General features: G+C 43.9%; 1 protein-coding gene across 15 annotated transcripts; it reads left to right on the top strand.

Annotated features, from left to right (window-relative positions):
- The first annotated feature begins 2,747 nt into the window (after positions 1-2,747).
- Positions 2,748-23,381, top strand: ncoa6 (nuclear receptor coactivator 6). 15 transcript variants are annotated; one of them, XR_016487488.1, is made up of 20 exons: positions 2,748-3,118; positions 6,641-6,962; positions 7,146-7,301; positions 7,437-7,559; positions 12,543-12,656; positions 12,766-12,911; positions 13,040-13,748; positions 14,250-14,393; positions 14,533-15,188; positions 15,304-15,872; positions 16,587-16,705; positions 16,795-17,222; positions 17,346-17,573; positions 17,726-20,945; positions 21,038-21,094; positions 21,893-21,917; positions 22,142-22,193; positions 22,422-22,463; positions 22,737-22,876; positions 23,026-23,381. XR_016487488.1 is itself a non-coding variant. In XM_090203770.1 (20 exons), the coding sequence occupies exons 2-20, from the start codon at positions 6,689-6,691 to the stop codon at positions 23,070-23,072; spliced, it is 7,047 nt and encodes a 2,348-aa protein (XP_090059896.1). In that variant the 5' UTR covers positions 2,748-3,118; positions 6,641-6,688; the 3' UTR covers positions 23,073-23,381. The 15 variants fall into 15 exon arrangements, 11 of the variants coding, with proteins under 11 accessions (XP_090059896.1, XP_090059895.1, XP_090059892.1 ...); XR_016487486.1 differs by having other exon boundaries at positions 21,890-21,917; XR_016487487.1 differs by having other exon boundaries at positions 17,343-17,573.
- The last annotated feature ends 227 nt before the right edge of the window (positions 23,382-23,608 follow it).

The raw sequence follows: 23,608 nt of genomic DNA, 5'->3' as shown, positions 1-23,608 counted from the left end.
CTTATTATTTGTGTCCTTTAGTAGTTTCTTTGCAGCAATTTGACCATGAAGGCCTGATTCACACAGTCTCCTCTGAACAATTGATGTTGAGATGTGTCTGCTTCTTGAACTCTGTGAAGCATTTATTTGGGCTGCAATTTCTGAAGCTGGTAACTCTAATAAACGTATCCTCTGCAGCAGAGGTAACTCTGGGTCTTCCATTCCTGTGGCGGTCCTCATGAGAGCCAGTTTCATCATAGTGCTTGATGTTTTTTGCGACTGCGCTTGAAGAAACAAAGTTCTTGACATTTTCCAGATTGACTGACCTTCGTGTCTTAAAGTAATGATGGACTTTCGTTTCTCTTTGCTTATTTGAGCTGTTCTTGCCATAATATGAACTTGGTCTTCTACCAAATAGGGCTATCTTCTGTATACCACCCCTACCTTGTCACAACTCAACTGATTGGCTCAAATGCATTAAGAAGGAAAGAAATTCCACAAATGTACTTTTAACAAGGCACACCTGTTAATTGAAATGCATTCCAGGTGACTAACTCATGAAACTGGTTGAGAGAATGCCAAGAGTGTGCAAGGCTGTCATCAAGGCAAATGGTGGCTACTTTGAAGAATCTCAGATAGAAAATATATTTTGATTTGTTTAACACTTTTTTGTGTTACTACATGATTCCATACGTGTTACTTCATAGTTTTGATGTCTTCACTATTATTCTACAATGTAGAAAATAGTAAAAATAAAGAAAAACCCTGGAATGAGTAGGTGTGTCCAAACCTTTGACTGGTACTGTACATGAATGGAGGAATTACAAGAAAGTGACTGGTAGCAGGATTAATAATGATAATTAATAAACAGTTTGGCAGCAACATAAGTGGTGGGTGATTATGTAAGTGTGTGGGTCTTATAGTGTGAGTGTGCAAGTGTCAGTGTAGGTGTGATAGATGGATATACATGTCAACATGGCTTAAAAGTTACTGGTAGCAGGAATATATAAATACTTATGGTAATGTACTAATGGTAATGTGTACATATAAACAGGAGTAATAGTCACCAGTAGCAGGAGAAATACTGTAGATGTATACTAATTGTAATGGCAATCAGTCAATGAACACTAGCGTAGTGGTAGTAATAAATCTAGCTAATCAATAATCATTTTAGCAGCAGTGTAGGTGTGAGGGGGAGCTGTTAGCCATTTAACAGTCTTATGGCAAGGGGATAGAAGCTGTTTATGACTGCTGGTGTGAGAGGACCATGATAGGTCCTCAGTGATGTGGACACCGAGGAACTTGAAGCTCATGGCCCTCTTCACTGCATGCTGCTCCGTCGATGTAAACACTCGCTTACATCTACTGTATTTGTTGCTTGACAAGATTATTAGTGTGTAAGCAAAATAAGGCCAAGTAGTGTCCCTATAATAAATCCATAATAAATAGTAAAATCACAGAGTACTTAAATTGTCTTTGGTAAAAGTTTCTCCTCCATCGACCTCAGCCTAGCATTTCACTTATTGGTTGTGATTTTTACTTATTTAAACCCCTTTCAGCCCGTCGAGTTCACTGTCATTAGAATAAATTGTACTGAAGATGATCTATTATATTGACAAGAAAGTCAAGTGACCGCTTCTAACAATGGAAATGCATGTCCTCAATAATGGACATGTACTCTACATCTGCATCTACATCTGCGTTGTTTGCTGTTTGGGGTTTTAGGCTTGGTTTCTGTATAGCACTTTGTGACATCGGCTGATGTAAAAAGGGCTTTATAAATACATTTGATTGATTGATTGAAGGCAAGCGGGAGGAGGCAAGATCAGGTGGGACCATTCTAGCCAATGAGAGGGCATGAACTACTAGGACAACTCCAACAAAAAAGTGTCAAAGTTGCTGAAATGCACTTATGTCATTGCGTTGGTAAGAACCTAACCATTATGGAACATATATTTGATCAAATAAGCTTTACTCATAAAAATAGGAATTAGAATACTAGACATGAACCTTCTTATGATGGGATAAAGGTCATCCATTTTGGTCAGGGAGTCGGTCAACCATGGTTTGCAGTGCTGTGATAAGATAGGGTAAAATATAGAATTTGAAGAATCTGCACTTTGTATCTGCGCTGTATGTTTATTAGCTAGCTAGCCAGACAGTTTTAGAGGAATTATTCCATATAGTTTTTCTAATTAACTGGCAACAATCAAATATACCAACATTCATTCAACATTGTAGTCAATCCACAGCCATACACTGGCTGAAATCTGTTGATGATAGGATTTAGACAAGTTGTAAGTGCAGCAAGTACTAATATTGTGTCATATAATAGAACTCACAGCTTTCCAAGAAAACAACCATTTTGAAATGTATTGTCTGTTTACATATAGTTTAATAAGGGATATGTTTACATACAGTTGGTATAAGCCTATAAACTATTTATAATTATATGACATATTTTGGGTTGACAAAAATTCTGATACACAATTTCTGTAATATCACATGCCTTACTTTTATTTTCCTGCATAATTAAAATCAGGATTATGCCTCTACTGCTATTAACTACAATTAGACTGATTTGGATTTCTCCCAGACCAACATTGCTGCCATTTTAAATCCATGCTGAACTTTGAGGGGTTTATCCTATTAAATTACTAGAGGGGCTCTTTATGGCCTCACGTATGAAATAAAAAAATCTTTTTTTTTGGTTCGACACCGATTGACCTCCATACAAAAATATCTCACTTTGTGGTTATTATTTTCATGGACAGATTTTAGGGCGGAGTAAAATCTCTAGTTTCGCCTTTTCCTCTATTGATGGTACCAACTCCAGCTACGCAAACACCACCGCAAATAGCGTATTTTAGTAAGATAATGGTCCAGTCAAAAAACAGCATCGACAGTCCGTGGGTCGTACGCTACGTTTTAAACGCATAATATATTCACAAAGAATTACGACGTAAATATGCGAGTATCTCTTTTTGAGAATACAGAGAAAACCGAAAGAAAAAATCTCGTCAGATTCGGATTGGAAAGCCTCTCCTGTTTCGGTGTTGGTTACCACTGTTCCCCGGTTCATGTTTTGTTAGCTATTAGATATTACATCATTGGACTTTCTCCCTAATGGATTTATCTAGTAAGTATTGCATTGTTATATTTCCTGTTAACATTTGGCTAGCAGTTGTAACTAGCTAGATAAGTAGCAGTAACCGGGACGAATATGATGAAATAACTTAATACGCATGATCAAGCTAGCCATCTAACCGTTGCATATTGTTTAGCAGTTAGACGTGTAGCTAGCTAATGCTAAAAGCTAACTACTGGATCTTGCTAGCCAGAGCTAGCTGTTAAGGCCTTCGTTGTTTTTTTGCTCAGCTGTGTGTCGTGATGTAAACTTTGTAATCAATTGGCTTTTCGGTGATCTCTAACGTTCATTTTCGATAACTACAAGTTTTTTTTGCTTGCTAGCGCGGCACTATGCAGGCTTGTCAAGCCAGGTCTTCTTCGTTAATGACCTGCTAGCGAAGGCCTTGCAATCAATCGTTCTGATTACCGCCTTAGCCAATCGAGGAAATGATTTAATCGCTTTTGCCAGATAGTGCTGTGGCTTTACATATTTTGTAGTAGGGGTCTTCTTATTAGTTATTGCTAAAACATGGCTTGTTGTTTTGAATTATGTCGCTAGATAGTTAGTTATTATTGGTGTTTGACTTTAGCCGTTGCATTTGTGTTCGTTAACTCGTTAAGTTAGGTAGGATAGCTTAAAGCTAACGCTACCTGTCATGTTAATGATTGTGATAAACATCTTTTGTAACTAGCTAATTATAACCAAAAATACTTTGATATACAGTAAATTAACAACTCCCGAAACTTTTAACAACATCGGCAGCTATCTTAGCTACATTGAACAACAATGTTACCAGGGGTATTCTCATGGGTACTACTAGCCCTTGTTCATGACTCTCAGTTTCTTTACATTAAGGGAAAGGGGGATACCTAGTCAGTTGTCCAACTTAACGTTTTCAACTGAAATGTATCTTCCGCATTTAACCCAACCCATCTGAATCAGAGAGGTGCAAGGGGCTGCCTTAATCGATATCCAGAGTCCCTACGCTTGGATTGAACATTACCACGCATCGCTTGCAGTATGTTTTTGGAAGCTTAACTTTATCTTCATATCAGCGAGATGGGGAAAAAAACAGTTTAAATTGATACACAATTTTATAGGGTTATTAGTGTTCCCACACGGCCATATCTCCATGTTACAGCCTGTGTTTACTCTGCTCATCAAACTCGTTGTGGGTGATTGTTCGCGAACTGCTATTTAGCATGATTCAAACACCTGTGTGTAACTGAAGAAGGCCTCGAGAAACGTGTTGTCATAGAAAAATACTGTCGGCTGCAACTGCTAAATCTGTTAAACAGTGTACACACAACACAGGAGGTTGGTAGCGCCTTAATTGGGGAGGATGGGCTCATGGTAATGGCTGGAACAGAATTGGTGGAATGGTATCAAATACATCAAACACATGGTTTCCATGTTGCCATTCCATTTACTCTGTTCCAGCCATTATTATGATCTGTCTTCCCCTCAGCAGCCTCCACTGAATACAGTAAGTGTATATTTTACATTTTTGAAATTATTTTGATGTGATATGAAGTAAAGGGCTTTATGTTTCTAGAACAATATTGCAATGTGAGAATCGATTCACGTTTAGGTGGAGTTTGGACCTTGGACCTTTTTAAGGAGTAACGGTATGCTCCTTAAGACTACATCTTGGGTTAGGGTACGATGTAGTCACAACCCAGCAACATAGGTAACTTGTTGAGGATTTATATACAGTTCAAACTTTACTGTACATATATTTGTTGCCGTCATAGCAAATATAATCACGGTCAGTAATTTGTTATCCATAATTGTGGTCAAGAAATATCTTCACACTTTCATACTTGTGTTTGCAAGGTCATGCTGTTTAAATGTATGTGTTAGGCCACTTGTTGTATAGTTTTAGTGAGCCGATCTCTGTCCTTGCTCTCATCAAATCTGTAACAAGTCAAGACTTTATCTTTAATGTACAGTACCAGTCAAAAGTTTAGACACACCCACATACTCATTCAAAGTTATTTACTTTTACCATTTTTTACATTGTAGAATAATAGTGAAGACATCAAAACTATGAAATAACACATGGACTCATGTAGTAACCAAAAAAGTGTTAAACAAATCAAAAGATATTTGAGATTCTTCAAAGTAGCCATCATTTGCCTTAATGACAGCTTTACACACTTTTGGCATTCTCTCAACCAGCTTCATGAGATAGTCACATGGAATGCATTTCAATTAACAGGTGTGCCTTTTTAAAAGTACATTTGTGGAATTTCTATCCTTCTTAATGCATTTGAGCCAATTGGTTGTGTTTTGACAAGGTAGCGGTGGTATACAGAAGATAGACCAAGTTCATATTATGGCAAGAACAGCTCAAATAAGCAAAGAGAAACAACAGTCCATCATTGCTTTAAGACATGGAGGTGAGTCAATCCGGAAAATGTCAAGAACCACAATTGAAATTCATTAGAGTTACCAGCCTCAGAAATTGCAGCCCAAAAAATTGCTTCACAGAGTTCAAGAAACAGACACATCTCAACATCAACTGTTCAGAGGAGACTGCTGAACCAGGCCTTCATGGTAAAATTGCTCTAAAGAAACCACTACCAAAGGATACCAATAAGAAGAAGAGACTTGCTTGGGCCTAGAAACACGAGCAATGGGCATTAGATCAGTGGAAATCTGTCCTTTGGTTTGATCAGTCCAAATTGGAGATTTTTGGTCCCAACCGCTGTCTTTGTGAGACTCAGAGTAAGTGAACGGGTGATCTACGCATGTGCAGTTACCGCCGCAAAACATGGAGGAAGTGTGATGGTGTGGGGGTGCTTTGCTGGTGACACAGTCAGTGATTTTTATTTAGAATTCAAGGCAGATTTAGCCAGCATGGCTACCACAGGATTCTGCTACGATACACAATCTCATCGGGTTTGGGCTTAGTCCCACTATCATTTATTTTTCAACAGGACAATGACCTAACACACCTCCAGGCTGTGTAAGGGCTATTTTACCAAGAAGGAGATTGATGGAGTGCTACATCAGATGACTTGGCCTCCACAATCCCCCAACCTCAACCCAATTGAGATGTTTTGGGATGAGTCGGACTGCAGAGTGAAGGAAAAGCAGCCAACAAGTTCTCAGCATATGTGGGAACTCCTTCAAGACTGTTTGAAAAACATTCCAGGTGAAGCTAGTTGAGAGAATTCCAAGCGTGTGCAAAGCTGTCAAGGCAAAGGGTGGCTATTTAGAAAAATCTCATCTCAAATATATTTAGATTTGTTGAACACTTTTTTTTGGGGGGTTCCCACATGATTCCATATGTATTATTTCATAGTATTGATGTCTTCACTATTACTCTACAAATTAGAAAAAATAAAGAGAAACCCTTGAATGAGTAGATGTGTCCAAACTTGACTGGAACTGTTCATTGACACTTTCTTATGGCCTTTCTATTGAAAGTAGATTTAATTACATGGCATACATTTTCATATTACTTACAATATTTGTCTCAATTGGGTATATAATGGAAGATAAAGTCCTTGTTTGGTTCCATAGCATAAACGATTCCAGTCTTCCCCACGCCAGTCCTACTGAGAGGGGAAGATGGCACATCAACATCTCCCATTGGAGCTTCCCCAGTGGACAGCAGTCCCAGATAGGGACACTGAATCAGATTCTGACCGGGACTCAGGAGTCGGAGAAGATGCCGGCAGTCACCGTGGCAATGACATCTCGCACCGGCAGGATGGAGTTGGAGAGCGAGGCGGAGAGGGGGATTTCACAATCTTTGTTGCCTTTCGAGGAAATATGGATGACGAGGACTTACAAGAGAAACTTGACAACATCCTTAACGGGATGCCTAGTATGCTTGAACTAGGTTAGTAATGGGTGGTGACGTGGTGTACCTTTTCTAAATGGTTAAACAGTTTCCTACTTTGTCAAACTACTTTCAGGATACATTCAATGTTTGAAAGCCATCATTTCAGACCTCTGTATTATTTATAAGCTGAAAATGAACTGTGATAGTGTACCTCTCATCCTCTGTCTTATCCCTCACCAGATTCCGATAGACTCCAGCCCCAGCATGTGGAGCCATGGAACAGTGTGCGTGTCACCTTTAACATTCCCCGGGAAGCAGCGGAGCGCCTCAGGCTGCTGGCCCAGAACAACCAGCAGCAGCTCCGAGACCTGGGCATCCTCTCTGTACAGATAGAAGGTATGTACAGTACGCAGATAGTCATTGCTGCTGCTATGATCAGGCCCAAAAGTGATAGTTTATTTTATAATAAGCATCCAGAAAAGTACTTAGACCCTGATTGTTGTTGTTAATGTTTGTTTTTGTTTCGTCCAGGTGAAGGAGCCATCAACGTGGCCATGGGGCAGAACAGAGGTCAGGAGGTCAGGGTGAACGGACCAATCGGCGCACCCGGACAGCTAAGGATGGATGTGGGATTCCCAGGACAACCAGGCCCAGGTACCTAACACTCATATTATGTCATACTGGCCCAGGATGGGGACGTAACAAGTTGAACTATATACATTCATTGTTCATCTTTTAGTTGTTAAAATATAAACAAACCTCCATACCAATCCAGGGCTTGACATGAACTATTGTCCTCTTGTCCAGGACAAGTAAGACAAATAGTCGGACAAGAAGAATATAGATTTGTTGTCCGAATAGTAAAAAAATAATATATATCACTCACAAATCACAATATCTAACTTTTACCCTGTAGGCCAACATTGGAATAATATTGAAAGAAATGTTTCATGTACATAAATAAAAAGGCCTACAGGTCAAATTGTAGGTGATGTGCATATCTGCTACAGCCTCATGTCCAAACCCATGCTGACATGAGGGAGGTGCCAGAAAATGTAGCCAAACTTTAATGAGACTTTTAATTACTTAAATATAGACTAAACACCAGTTATGTTTGACAAATATATATGTTTTATTGTCACATACAGTACACCGGATAGGTGTTTAACAGGGTCAGCTATAGTAGTATGAATGAACTGTGCCTCAAGTATGTCGAGAGAATCAAGGCTTCAGCCTTTAGCGTGACTCTGTCACAAGACCGGAGAGTCAAGGACAGTGCCTGTTGCGCACTGCACATCACCCACCTTAAATCTGAGCGGAGGCGGTCATCATGTTGAAACTATTTAACCATGAACTTAACTGTTTAAAACCTGGATGTTTTGTCATTTTATAAAAAGCATGTCTTACCTTGTTTCAAAGTATTTTAGGCTAAAATATGACCACAGAAATGTTGGGATTATTTTATAAACACTTATGACATTGAAACCAGCATGTTCTATTGGTTTTCAAGTCAGTGTTATTTTATTGTCCAGCAGCCAAAGGCATAATCCTAGTCATATTAGTGAACCATGCTAGTTGATGATAATCCTAGTCATATTAGTAAACCATGTTAGTTGATGATAATCCTAGTCATATTAGTAAACCATGTTAGTTGATGATAATCCTAGTCATTAGTAAACCATGCTAGTTGATGATAATCCTAGTCATATTAGTGAACCATGCTAGTTGATGATAATCCTAGTCATATTAGTGAACCATGCTAGTTGATGATAATCCTAGTCATATTAGTGAACCATGCTAGTTGATGATAATCCTAGTCATATTAGTAAACCATGCTAGTTGATGATAATCCTAGTCATATTAGTGAACCATGCTAGTTGATGATAATCCTAGTCATATTAGTGAACCATGCTAGTTGATGATAATCCTAGTCATATTAGTAAACCATGTTAGTTGATGATAATCCCAGTCATATTAGTAAACCATGCTAGTTGATGATAATCCTAGTCATATTAGTGAACCATGCTAGTTGATGATAATCCTAGTCATTAGTGAACCATGCTAGTTGATGATAATCCTAGTCATTAGTGAACCATGCTAGTTGATGATAATCCTAGTCATATTAGTGAACCATGCTAGTTGATGATAATCCTAGTCATATTAGTGAACCATGTTAGTTGATGATAATCCTAGTCATTAGTAAACCATGCTAGTTGATGATAATCCTAGTCATATTAGTAAACCATGCTAGTTGATGATAATCCTAGTCATATTAGTGAACCATGCTAGTTGATGATAATCCTAGTCATATTAGTGAACCATGCTAGTTGATGATAATCCTAGTCATATTAGCGAACCATGCTAGTTGATGATAATCCTAGTCATATTAGTAAACCATGCTAGTTGATGATAATCCTAGTCATATTAGTGAACCATGCTAGTTGATGATAATCCTAGTCATATTAGTGAACCATGCTAGTTGATGATAATCCTAGTCATTAGTGAACCATGCTAGTTGATGATAATCCTAGTCATTAGTGAACCATGCTAGTTGATGATAATCCTAGTCATATTAGTGAACCATGCTAGTTGATGATAATCCTAGTCATATTAGTGAACCATGCTAGTTGATGATAATCCTAGTCATATTAGTAAACCATGCTAGTTGATGATAATCCTAGTCATATTAGTGAACCATGCTAGTTGAAGATAATCCTAGTCATTAGTAAACCATGCTAGTTGATGATAATCCTAGTCATATTAGTAAACCATGCTAGTTGATGATAATCCTAGTCATATTAGTGAACCATGCTAGTTGATGATAATCCTAGTCATATTAGTAAACCATGCTAGTTGATGGTAATCCTAGTCATATTAGTGAACCATGCTAGTTGATGATAATCCTAGTCATATTAGTAAACCATGCTAGTTGATGATAATCCTAGTCATATTAGTAAACCATGCTAGTTGATGATAATCCTAGTCATATTAGTAAACCATGCTAGTTGATGATAATCCTAGTCATATTAGTAAACCATGCTAGTTGATGGTAATCCTAGTCATTAGTGAACCATGCTAGTTGATGATAATCCTAGTCATATTAGTAAACCATGCTAGTTGATGATAATCCTAGTCATATTAGTAAACCATGCTAGTTGATGATAATCCTAGTCATATTAGTGAACCATGCTAGTTGATGATAATCCTAGTCATATTAGTGAACCATGTTAGTTGATGATAATCCTAGTCATTAGTAAACCATGCTAGTTGATGATAATCCTAGTCATATTAGTAAACCATGCTAGTTGATGATAATCCTAGTCATATTAGTGAACCATGCTAGTTGATGATAATCCTAGTCATATTAGTGAACCATGCTAGTTGATGATAATCCTAGTCATATTAGCGAACCATGCTAGTTGATGATAATCCTAGTCATATTAGTAAACCATGCTAGTTGATGATAATCCTAGTCATATTAGTGAACCATGCTAGTTGATGATAATCCTAGTCATATTAGTGAACCATGCTAGTTGATGATAATCCTAGTCATTAGTGAACCATGCTAGTTGATGATAATCCTAGTCATTAGTGAACCATGCTAGTTGATGATAATCCTAGTCATATTAGTGAACCATGCTAGTTGATGATAATCCTAGTCATTAGTGAACCATGCTAATTGATGATAATCCTAGTCATATTAGTGAACCATGCTAGTTGATGATAATCCTAGTCATATTAGTGAACCATGCTAGTTGATGATAATCCTAGTCATATTAGTAAACCATGCGGGTTGATGATAATCCTAGTCATATTAGTGAACCATGCTAGTTGATGATAATCCTAGTCATTAGTAAACCATGCTAGTTGATGATAATCCTAGTCATATTAGTAAACCATGCTAGTTGATGGTAATCCTAGTCATTAGTGAACCATGCTAGTTGATGATAATCCTAGTCATATTAGTGAACCATGCTAGTTGATGATAATCCTAGTCATATTAGTAAACCATGCTAGTTGATGATAATCTTAGTCATATTAGTAAACCATGCTAGTTGATGATAATCCTAGTCATATTAGTAAACCATGCTAGTTGATGATAATCCTAGTCATATTAGTAAACCATGCTAGTTGATGATAATCCTAGTCATATTAGCGAACCATGCTAGTTGATGATAATCCTAGTCATATTAGTGAACCATGCTAGTTGATGATAATCCTAGTCATATTAGTAAACCATGCTAGTTGATGATAATCCTAGTCATTAGTAAACCATGCTAGTTGATGATAATCCTAGTCATATTAGTAAACCATGCTAGTTGATGATAATCCTAGTCATATTAGTAAACCATGCTAGTTGATGATAATCCTAGTCATATTAGTGAACCATGCTAGTTGATGATAATCCTAGTCATTAGTGAACCATGCTAGTTGATGATAATCCTAGTCATATTAGTAAACCATGCTAGTTGATGATAATCCTAGTCATTAGTGAACCATGCTAGTTGATGATAATCCTAGTCATATTAGTAAACCATGCTAGTTGATGATAATCCTAGTCATATTAGTAAACCATGCTAGTTGATGATAATCCTAGTCATATTAGTAAACCATGCTAGTTGATGATAATCCTAGTCATTAGTAAACCATGCTAGTTGATGATAATCCTAGTCATATTAGTAAACCATGCTAGTTGATGATAATCCTAGTCATTAGTAAACCATGCTAGTTGATGATAATCCTAGTCATATTAGTAAACCATGCTAGTTGATGATAATCCTAGTCATTAGTAAACCATGCTAGTTGATGATAATCCTAGTCATATTAGTAAACCATGCTAGTTGATGATAATCCTAGTCATATTAGTGAACCATGCTAGTTGATGATAATCCTAGTCATATTAGTAAACCATGCTAGTTGATGATAATCCTAGTCATATTAGTGAACCATGTTAGTTGATGATAATCCTAGTCATATTAGTAAACCATGCTAGTTGATGATAATCCTAGTCATATTAGTAAACCATGCTAGTTGATGATAATCCTAGTCATATTAGTAAACCATGCTAGTTGATGATAATCCTAGTCATATTAGTGAACCATGCTAGTTGATGATAATCCTAGTCATTAGTGAACCATGCTAGTTGATGATAATCCTAGTCATATTAGTGAACCATGCTAGTTGATGATAATCCTAGTCATTAGTAAACCATGCTAGTTGATGATAATCCTAGTCATATTAGTGAACCATGCTAGTTGATGATAATCCTAGTCATATTAGTAAACCATGCTAGTTGATGATAATCCTAGTCATATTAGTAAACCATGCTAGTTGATGATAATCCTAGTCATATTAGTAAACCATGCTAGTTGATGATAATCCTAGTCATTAGTAAACCATGCTAGTTGATGATGCTCCTTTTGTCCAAGTTGGAAAGGGCAGTGTGGAGTGCAATATAGATTGCATCTGGATCTGTTGGGGCGGTATGCAAATTGGAGTGGTTCTAAGGTTTCTGGGATAAGGGTGTTGATGTGAGCCAAGTGACATGAGCTTTTGGATAACAAAAAAAAGAGATCCTTCAGACGAGTAGGACAGGTGGCTAAAAAAGTTCATGTCAAGCCCTATAATCTCTCGTAGGAGGCATGAGAATGAGCAACCCGTCGATGGTCCCCCCTGGCCCTGGTATGTCTGGCCAGGCCATGGTCCCCAGCAGCAGTGGACAGATGCACCCCAGACCCCCTTCGCAGACTGGTGAGGACATACTTGCTTAATAACCAACCAGTTAACTCATTCACGGATCCAGAATATATGCAACTTGTTCAGAGGTAGTGAACATGTATATGTTTTTCCCCTCCTTCAGATGCAATGGACCCCATGATGTCCTTACAACAACAGCAGCAGCTTCAGCATCCCCAGGCTGGCCCCCACAGCCAAGGCCCCATGCCCCCCCAGGCTGGCCCCCACAGCCAAGGCCCCATGCCCCCCCAGGCTGCTCACCACATTCAGGTATATAATCACTAATGAAGCTCAACAATAACCATGTGTTTATAATCACTATCAATACTACCAAGTAATGAAAGGATCAACGGTATCAGGAGTTGATTGCATTTATAAAGGCTGTATTTTGACCACAGGTCATGCAGGCAGGGCGGCAGCTGAACCCAGCCGCCCTCCAGCAGCTGCAGCAGGCTCAGCAACAGGCCCAGCTTGGTGGCCCCCGTCCCCCTTTCAATCCCTCCGGCCAGATGCCCGTACCCTCCGGCTGGAACCAGCTCCCCTCGGGGGTCCTCCAGCCTCCTCCAGCCCAGGGAGGACCCATGGGCCCAGCAGCCTGGAGGAAGGCCCCTCCCCAAGTCCAGATGGGCCAACGTCCCCCCTCCCTGGCTACGGTGCAGACCCCCAGCCACCCTCCACCTCCGTACCCGTTTGGTAGCCAGCAGGCTGGCCAGGTGTTTAATGCTATGGGGCAGCTACAGCAACAGCAGCAGTCAGGGGCTGGTCAATTTGCAGCGCCCCAACCTAAAGGTCCCCAAGGTGTGCTTGGAGGGGTGGCAGGACTCCCTAGACCTCATCTGCCTCCATCAGCAGGGCCTCAGGGTAACCTCACAGCCAAGTCCCCTGGGTCTTCGTCTTCCCCCTTCCAGCAGGGTTCTCCAGGGACTCCTCCCATGATGGGTCAGGCCCAGCTAGGCCCACGCTCTATGACCCCACAGGGTTTCCCTCAAGGGGTGGGCTCACCGGGCAGGGTGGTGATGGGACAGCAGGGTAACATGCAGCAAGGGTTCATAGGAATGCCGCAACATGGGCAACCTGGACCTCAGGTTCATCAAGGAGGAATGGGAGGTAAGAAGCTAAACCATTGTGGATGACTACAAATGATTCATTCACTTTCATAGAGTATGTTTGTTTCATGGCCACAGATGATTTCCTGTGTTATTACCTTTGTCGTTAGAATTGCTGTTAACTAGGAATGTGACTGTATTTCAATATTTCTTTCCATGGCAAAAATGAAAACATGAAACGGATAACACTTTGGTCCTTTTAAAAACCTGCTGTATGTAAAATGTTGTGCTATAGCGTGAAAAATACATTTGTGATTCTGGATGACAACGTTTGTTTCCAACATTGGGGATGTTTTCCTCAAGAAATGATATCTGATTCGTGTTTTCTTTCCTTGCCACATACTAGCGTGTATCATGATACTGGTATCGTCCTGGCCCTACTGGTATCACAATTCACTCTTAACTCAAAATAGTACTCAGACAGTTTAGTGTAATACAGACTCACTATAATGACCGTGTTAGCTGGGCTGATGAAGTTCCCCATGGTGGTGTTTGATCACAGGCATGCCCAAACGTCTGCCCATGGGGTTCCCTAGCGTCTCAGGGAACCAGAACTTTGCCCAGGGTCAGGTGACTAGTGCCCCAGGAACCCCAGGGGGAGGAGCCAATCCCCAGCCCCAGAGCAGCCAGACTATGGCCCACACAGGTACAAGACCAAGAATAGATCAGCACATACCTTTCAGATATACTGTATACCATAGAAAAATGCTTAAGAGCAGATAACACAGTGATATGATTTAGACTGCATTCGTCAGTGTCATTCTTCTATCACAATCTGATTTCAGGAGCCCAGTCGTCAGCCTCCACCCCCAACACCATGCAGGGTCCATCCCACTCCCAGCCCAACGTCATGGGTCTCCACAGTGGCATGGCTGGCCAGCCCCAAGGCACAAACTCTGGGCCCAGTATGAGCCAGCCCCAGCCAGGCCTCCAGTCCCAGATGATGGACCTCCAGGGCCAGCCCGTGTCCTCGTCTCCCAGCCAGATGGTCCAAGGTGGGGGTCAGGGGCAGACAGTTCTCTCTAGACCCCTCAACCCAGGGCAGAGAGGAGGCATGACCCCACCCAAACAGCTGATGCCACAGCAGGGCCAGGGCCAGATGATTGGAGGGCCGGGGCACCAGGCGATGCTCCTACAACAACAACAGCAAAACTCCATGATGGAACAGATGCAACAAATGCAAGGAAACAAGCAGGCGTTTGGGTTGAAAGGTCAAGCCGGGGTCATGCCAGGTCAGATGATGCGGGGTCCATCTCCTAACGTGCCCGGTAACATGGCTCAGTTCCAGCAGCCTCAGGTGGGCCAACAGCAGCAACAAATGACTCCACAGCAGCAGCATCAACAGCAGCAGCAAATGGCTCAGCTCCAACAGTTACAACAACTGCAGCTACAACAGCTACAACAGCAGCAGCAACAACAGATGACCCAGCAGCCCCAACAGGTATTTCATTACTTTTTTTCCTTTTTTATTTGCACGGTGGAAAACCATCCACAAATGTTTACTTCTGGGTAGCATTAGAGTATTATTTCACTCGCTCATTCCTTAATTTGTTCAGGTCCCCATTGGCGGCAACCCCAACCAGGCCATGGGTATGCAGGGTCAACAGATGAGACTCCCCAGTGGTCATCCTCTGGTCCAACAGCAGCTACAGCAGCAGCAGCAGCTCCAACAAAAACAAGCCATGCTGCAACAGCAGCAGCAACACCCACACGCTCTCGGGGACCCCAGCGGTGCGACAGGCGACATGGGCGGTGTCCAACAGATGCTCCCAGACATGCAGGTTCAGCAACAAGGCATGATGGGAATTGGAGTCCCTCAGCACATGCAGGTGGGCAATGGCCACTTCCCTGGTCATGGGATGAACTTCAACCCCCAGTTTGGGGGTCAGATGCCCATGGGAGGGCCGTGTGCTCAGGCAGGGGGGTTTCCAGTGAACAAGGATGTGACGCTAACCAGTCCTCTCCTGGTCAACCTGCTTCAGAGTGACATCTCTGCCAGTCAATTTGGACCTGGGGGGAAGCAGGCGGCTGGAGGACCTGGCCAGGCCAAACCCAAGAAGAAGAAACCACCACGCAAGAAGAAGCCCAAAGTAGGGGAGGGACAGCAGCCGGTCGAGGGGCTAGGGTAAGCAGCTGGATTTAATTTAAATTAAAAACTATACTGAACAAAAATATAAACGCAACATGTAAATGTTTCATCAGCTGAAATAAAAGTTCTCAGAAATGTTCCATATATACCGCACAAAAAGCGTATTTCTCTCAAATTTTGTGTACATATTTGTTTACATACATGTTAGTGAGCATTTCTCCTTTACCAAGATAATCCATCCACCTGATAGGTGTGGCATATCAAGAAGCTGATTAAACAGCATGATCATTACAAAGGTACAACCTTTTGCTGGGGACAATATAAGGCAACTCTAAAATGTGCAGTTTTACCACACAACACAATGCCATAGTTGTCTCAAGTTTTGAGGATGCGTGCAATTGGAATGCTGACTGCAAGAATGTCCACTAGAGCTGTTGCCATAGAATTTAATGTACATTTCTCTACCATAAGCCACCACCAATGTGGTTTTAGATGTATTTTTCTTAGTAATAAATCCCTTTTGTGGGGAAAAACTCTTTGTTTGCAGGGCCTTGCTCCCCAGTGGGTGTGCATGGCTCTCAGTGGGTGGGCATATGTGAAATCCATAGATTAGGGCCTATTTCCTTATTTGAACTGTAATTCACAAAAATCTTTGAAATTGTTGCGTTTTATATTTTTGTTAAGTATATATTTGCACATGGTATTTGTTATTGTACATGGTTTGTCATTGAGGTATTGTTCTCTCCTCAGGGGTCTGGATGTGGGGGCTGGCCTGGAGGACCCAGAGCTGCCAGGGCTGAGTGGGGAACAAGGAGTGGGCATGGACCCTTCCGGACCCAAACTCTCAGACTTCACCAACAGGCCTGCAGGTATGCAATTTCAATGCTTCTTGGTTTGCTTACTCACACTGTTCTATATAGTTGATTGGCTTTCGATCACTCCTTTTCTCTCATGTCAGGTTTCCCAGGTCAGCCTGGAGACCAGAGAGTCCTACAGCAGGTGCCCATGCAGTTCATGCAGCAACAGCAGCAGCAGCAGCAACAGCAGCAGCAGCAGCAACAGCAGCAACAGCAGCAGCAACAGCAGCAACAGCAGCAACAGCAGCAACAGCAGCAGCAGCAGCAACAGCAGCAGCAACAGCAGCAGCAGCAACAGCAACAGCAGCAGCAACAGCAGCAGCAGCAACAACAACAACAGCATCAAATGCAGCATATGCAACAACAGCAAATGCAACAGCTGCAACAACAGCAAATGCAACAACTACAGCAGATGCAGGGACTGCAGGTTCCTCCTGGACAGCAGCAGGGGGTGGCTGGAGCTCAGGGTCCGACTCAAGTCCAGCCACAGATGCACCCTCATCAGCTACAACAGCAGCAGCAACAACAGGTATAATCTACTGTCAATGTGTACTTGTTGCTTTCAGCCTTGCATTTGTGTATATGGTGAAAATACACATTTTCCATTTGGACTATGGATCATCTAGATAACTGGTTTATTGTTTTAAAGCAGCAGATGCTGATGATCATGAAGATGCAGCAGGAGCAGGCTAAGAGCCGGATGCCCCTCCCTCCAGGCGGGCAGCACCCCCCCAGGGGCATGTTGAATCCCGGGGAGGCCCAGAGAACACCCGGTTCCCAACAGGGCAACATGCCTGTCATGATCAACCTCCAGGGGCACGGAGGAGTGCCTCCCTCTCCAGACAAACCCAGAGGGATGCCCCTCATGGTCAATCCACAGGTTGGACACACTATCTGGATGTTTGACATTTTTGTATATCATATTTATTGTTATTGTCTTGTGAATGTTCTATGCTTGTTGAATTTGTCTGTGTAGGATAATGAATTCCTCTGTGTGTATACATAAAGTATTCTCTTGTTCTACCTATGTAGATGGCTGGGGCAGCCAGAAGGATGTCTCACCCCGAGGCAGGGCAGGGTACTGGGGCTGAGGAGGCTCCTGGAGCGGCCAACTCCCTGCAAGACAGACCCGGGGGCCAGGAGATGGGGATGCCGCCTGGTAACGGGGCCCAACAGATGGTGGTGAACCAGGGCCCCAATGCCCACATGATGAAGCAAGGCCCAGGCCCCTCGTCCCAGCACCCTGGAGCCAGCCCCCAGCAGCAGATGCCCCCTCAGCCCCAGCAGGGTGGCCCCATGCCAGGCCTCCACTTTCCTAATGTCCCCACAACTTCCCAGAGCTCCAGGCCCAAAACACCCAACCGAGCCAGTCCCAGGCCCTACCACCATCCTCTCACCCCAACCAATCGTCCTCCCAGCACTGAGCCCTCTGAGATCAACCTCTCCCCTGAGAGGCTGAATGCCTCCATCGCAGGCCTGTTCCCCCCCAAGATCAACATCCCTCTGCCCCCCAGGCAGCCCAACCTTAGCCGGGGCTTTGACCAGCAGGGTGGGCTCAACCCCACCACTCTCAAAGCCATAGGGCAGGCCCCTCCCAGCCTAACTTTGCCCAGCAACAACGGAAGTGGTGTAGGTAACTCTAACAACGGTCAGCAGTCTTTCCCTACAGGCAGTGGAGCTGCCAACTCGGGCCAGGGCAAACCGGACAAGCAGCCTGGTGGAGGTCAGGCTAAAAGGGCCAATCCCAGTAACGGCCGCAGATCCAGCCCGGCCTCCAGCCGCAAAGTCACTAACCCCAGCTCAGGGAGGCAGAAGTGGACCAAAATCACCCTTGCATCCCCTTCTCACCAGCAACAGATGGTCAACCCCCAGACAGGGCATACCATGATGCTGAGCCCCACCCCAGTGCCTCCTAGCCCAGTCACTCTCCCACCAGCGACGGGGGTGGGCCTAGAGCCCCAGCAGATCCAGACCCCCTTCCAGGTGATGCAGGGTAACCCAGCTGAGATGCCCAGGGAAGGGCAGGGAATGACAGGTGTAGAGCACCGGCAGATGCCCCAGCCTCTGAGGGAGCTCTCCGCCCCACGGATGGCTAGCCCCCGTGTAGCCACTCCTCAGGATGCTAAAGCTGGGCTGGAGCAGACAGTGGTGATAGTGGAGCGGCAGCCTGTACAGAGCACTCCTCAGCAGGTGTCTGGATCTGAGGCCTCTCCTTCTCTCAGGGATGCGCCTTCCTCCCTCAACCAGCTGCTGGATAACGCAGCCACCCCCAGCGTGCCTCCCAGGCCCACTCTGAGTGCTCCAGATGGGGATGCTGCCTGCAAGGAGAGCTCTAAAGCCTCCATAGTTTCAGAGAACCCATCCAGTGTTTTTCAGAGCTCGAATATGGGGGCTACCACTGTTGCTACTACTGCTGCTGTGAACGAGCCAGAAGCGAAACCCAAGCCTAGCTCAACCCCCAGCCCAAAACTCCCAAATCCAGTCGGTAGTCCTAACCTGCAGCGCAATGCAAATACCAATCTGAATGCTAATCCCGGCCCTAGCCCCAATCTTAACCCAACTGACAGCCCCAACCTAAACTCTAACTCTAGCCCCAGCGTCAAGCCTAGCACCCCTAGCCCTAACTTAAACCCTACCATTACCCACGGCCCTACTCTAAACCCTACTCCTAGTCTTAGCGTCAGTGTGGGCGCCAGCGTCAGTCACAGTAGCCCCATCCCCAGCATTACCTCCAGCCCCAAACCTAACCCAAACCCTGCCGTTGGCCCCAAACCTAACCCTGCCATTAGCCCCAAACCTAACCCAAACCCTGCCGTTGGCCCCAAACCAACCCCCAGCCCTAAACCCTCGACCAATGTCCCCACTGTCCTGCAGATCCCTGCATCATCCGCCACCATCTCCCCCAACCAGATCAGTTACACCCCTGCACCCACCCCCCAGGCCCCCCCAGCCATCATCTCAGCTATGGTGGCAATGCCCAAAAAGAACATCAGACCCCAGCAGTCCAGCCAGCAGACCCGTGGTCCCCACCCCCAGTTTATCACCACTCCTGTGTTTAACACCGGTACCCCCATCTTCCAGGTCCCTACAGTGTCTGTGGCCCCCAATGCCACGGTAGTGTCCCAGCCAGTCACCATGGTAAAGCCCATACAGGTGTCCACCACTAACATCCAGCTCACTGCTGCTCCAACCCAGGCCCAAGCCCCGGCCTCGACTCAGGCTGCTGTGGTCAGTGTGGCTAGCTACCAGCCTGCCCGAACGCTAGTTGGGCAGGTCCAGATGGCCACTAGACGTGCTTCCCCTGTCCCTGTTAGTACTCTGCCTCGTCCTCCGCAGCAAAGCCCTGGCACTCCCAAGTCGGAAACTCCAGGTGAGGCGCCCCCTGGCCAGAAATTGAGCCCACCTGTTGGGCAGCCATCCCCCCATCCCAGCCTCTCTCCCACAGCCTTGGCGTTTGCCTCGTCTTCCGTCCAACAGCCCCTTGCGTCCCCTCCTCCATGCTCCAGTCCTGGTGCCCCAGCCAGCACCCGGAAGAGCCCTATGTCCACCCCCTTGCCTGCCCAGGGAAAGCCTGCCCAGGCTCCTGGCTCTGCACCACCAGTGGGTAATCGACCAGATTACCAGCAGGTTGCTGAAGCACGGGCTGCCCAACCTTTAGAGGGGACTTCCCAGCCCCAGAGGGGGCCGAACTGGGCTGTGCCCCCTCACGCCTTCCCTCCACCCCCTGCATCTGTCATCCAGACTCGGACCACACTGTCTGGAGCACAGACTCGGACCACAGTGTCTGGAGCACAGACTCGCACCACAGTGTCTGGAGCACAGACTCGGACCACAGTGTCTGGAGCACAGACTCGGACCACAGCTGCTGCTGTTCCTCTGAAAGTCACCACTCCTCCTCCAGTATCAGCGCCAACTCCTGTCCTTGCGCAACCTACTGCACCAGCCCAGTCCTGTCTTCCTGCCTCTACTACTACCACCCCTCCCCCAGTGTCAGTCCCTGTCCCCACCCGAACCCCTACTACTGCCCCTGTTCCTACCCCTGCTCCTTCTTCAGCCTCAGTCCCAAGACCATCCCCATCCACCTCTCCTGTTGCTGGTGTCCCTGGACCCTCCAACCCCCCCGGTGACTCCCCAGCCATATCCTCCCTAGTGGCCCCTACCCCTACTGGGGCTCAGCCTGCCCCCACAGCCATGGAGCCTCCCAGCCAGCCAGCCCCACTAGAGCCCCCAGCACCTGCAGGCAACACCCCAGGTACATATTGATCGATAAATCAATCAATGATTGAGTGACTTATGTCAAACTTTGACTGATAATAATAATCTCCACCATGTCCTTTCTCCCAGTGTCAGTCCAACATGAACCTCTACAGCAAGAGGAGCCCGCTGCTACGGAGAAGACGGGTAAGTACTGTGACACTAACTTATCTGTAACAAAGTGGTTAATGCTCCAGGCATGGTAATGACATGATATGGCATATTGTTAAGAGGACGGATGGGAACATCCATAACGTAAGCTAAGATTGTGATATATTATGAGAGAACCATAAAATGTAAATGCATTAGAGCAAGTAATAGAGCAAGTTATTCATGCAGGCTGTGCTGATCTAGGATCAGTTTTAACTTTAAGATCATAATGAACAAGGTTATTTGGACAGATTCTAGAGCAGTGTTAGCCTGGTTGCCAGTCTGTTTAGCTAACATTCCACTCCCTGAACTATGTCATGTGCCATATGTTTGGGCGTTGCCAATGGTGCGGTTTTTATAGGCCCTTCTCTTGGCCGCAGAGACATTTCACTGTTTTTAAAGCTAATTTCCTACAATTATACACATTTTACCATGGCTGAGGCCTTGTTCTTATGTTATCTGAGTGACTCGAGCATTATAACAAAGTCAATGCCATGACATTTTTGGAATTTAAGCTTCTCCCTGACTGTCAATGTTTTGGGCGGGGTGATTATTAGTTCTCGAAGATGATCTTGTTTAAAAATATTGCTCCATTATCTTTTCCACATACCCCCCCCTATAAAACATTAGTACATTTTTGGGGGGCTGCCACGATTTGACAGCGTTGGTGCCCCACTGCTAAATGCACATAAGGGAAACATTGCTTTATATGATACCCTGTATGCTGTGAACATAATATGCCCTTTGCTGTGATATTTAGTAACCTTTTTTTTTTTTTTTTCCCCTCTACAGCAGAAGTTGCCACAGTAACTGAGCAAGGGTGAGGTTGTCAAAACAGATTTCAAATGAACAAAATGAAACCCTGTTCTTTTTAATAAACAAATACTTTTCATGCCAGGGGTGATTGGGATATTCCATTGCCTTTAAGGTTAACATCAGTATTTAGTACTTGGCCTAGTCTGCTGTAAGTGCCATGTTTGTAAACAGAAATGCTTAGACATTTGTAACTCTACTGAAACTCAGGGAGTTTATTTGGTTGGCCAGGGCAGGGGGGGTACATGGCGAAACCCAATGAGCCACGTGGCCTCAGCACTTGGTATGTATGCTTAGCATGCAAACTATATCCAAACTTAATGCACGTCAAAAGACAACTCAAGCACTACCACTCCATAAGATCTTGTCTACAATATGAATATGGCCATATCTGATTTATATTTTCTGGCGATTAATTATTATCATTAAGCGTATTTTGGCGGACTAAAACCATGTTTGTTCAGCATCGTCACAGTTAGGGTTTACCTCTGTTTTTCCACTTCTATCACAGATGGGCAAAGAAAAGAAAGACTCCTGTCAACTTAGTCCCAAGGTATGTATTTACATGTGTGAGTACTGTCAGGATACATGCAGCAGCCCTGTCGTGTTCACCATTTTGTTATCTATCGGATACTGTTTGGGGTGAAGACGGGCGACAGAATCTGTGGTAGACGAGGAAAAACAGCCCATTCCCGAAGTGGTTTTCCCAACTGAACTTTCACTGAGTAGCTACTGTAGAGTTACTATTTCTATTATTATCTCTGTAAATGACCTCTCCTGCTTTTCTCTTTCTCCCCTGTACTGCTTTCTGTTGGGAATCTATCAGGGCTGCCGTGGAGAAGCCGAAAGGTCCCAGCAGACGGAGCTCGCGGGCTGAAAAGGAGGTGGAGGAGGAAACGGTGGCAGACAGCGCACAGAGGAAGAGACCAGCCAGGCCTGGAGCCAGCACTGTGGTTGCTGCTAAAGGTACACACAGGCACATGTGTACAGTACACACACTTCCCTCTGAGGGCACACACTCTCTCACACAACTTACTCTTGCATAGCTTAAATTGTTATTTTAAAGTTCTTTGTCTCATCAAACTTGTCCCCCTCTCTTTCCTGTGGCCTTTCAGAAACCGGTGCCAGTCCTACCCAGGCTAAGAGAAGGAAGTCTAAGTGACCACAGTAGTGAAACCCTGTGAACTGTAAATGTGTTTTTCTGTCAATCATTCAATGACTTTATTTTCTCCCAGATTATGAATTCACAATGGAGAAAATAACAATGTACAGATAATTGTTTTTAAAATAATTATGTTGATGTTTTGTCCCAGCTATCATGTGAGGTTGTAGCTAGTGTGTGTTTGTGCGTGCGTGAATGTGTTTAGTTTTTAAACAATTATGCTGGATTAATCATGTGAAGACTGATAATTGAAGGTGTCTCAATTGTATAATTATGTTGTGAAACTTAATAAAGTGTTCTGCTACTTAATTGTCCTGTTTTAATGTGTTGAACTGACATTCTGTGAAAGAAGTTCACACATAAGTGGCTGACATGGCTGCATGAATTGTTTCATTTTACAATATTTTGTTAGGACTGAGTGCTGTCCCCTTTTTTAAAAGTGCAGTTTAACAATGGAGTATTTTCTATATCCTACTGTTAATCTATCATAGAGAAATGTTACGACAAATAAGGGAACTTTAACTATTGTAGGGAGG

Source organism: Oncorhynchus mykiss, chromosome 16, assembly GCF_057628025.1.
Source record: "Oncorhynchus mykiss isolate SJ-2025 chromosome 16, ASM5762802v1, whole genome shotgun sequence".
NCBI classification, from domain to species: Eukaryota; Metazoa; Chordata; class Actinopteri; order Salmoniformes; family Salmonidae; genus Oncorhynchus; species Oncorhynchus mykiss.
This window is presented reverse-complemented; position numbering and strand designations above follow the sequence as displayed.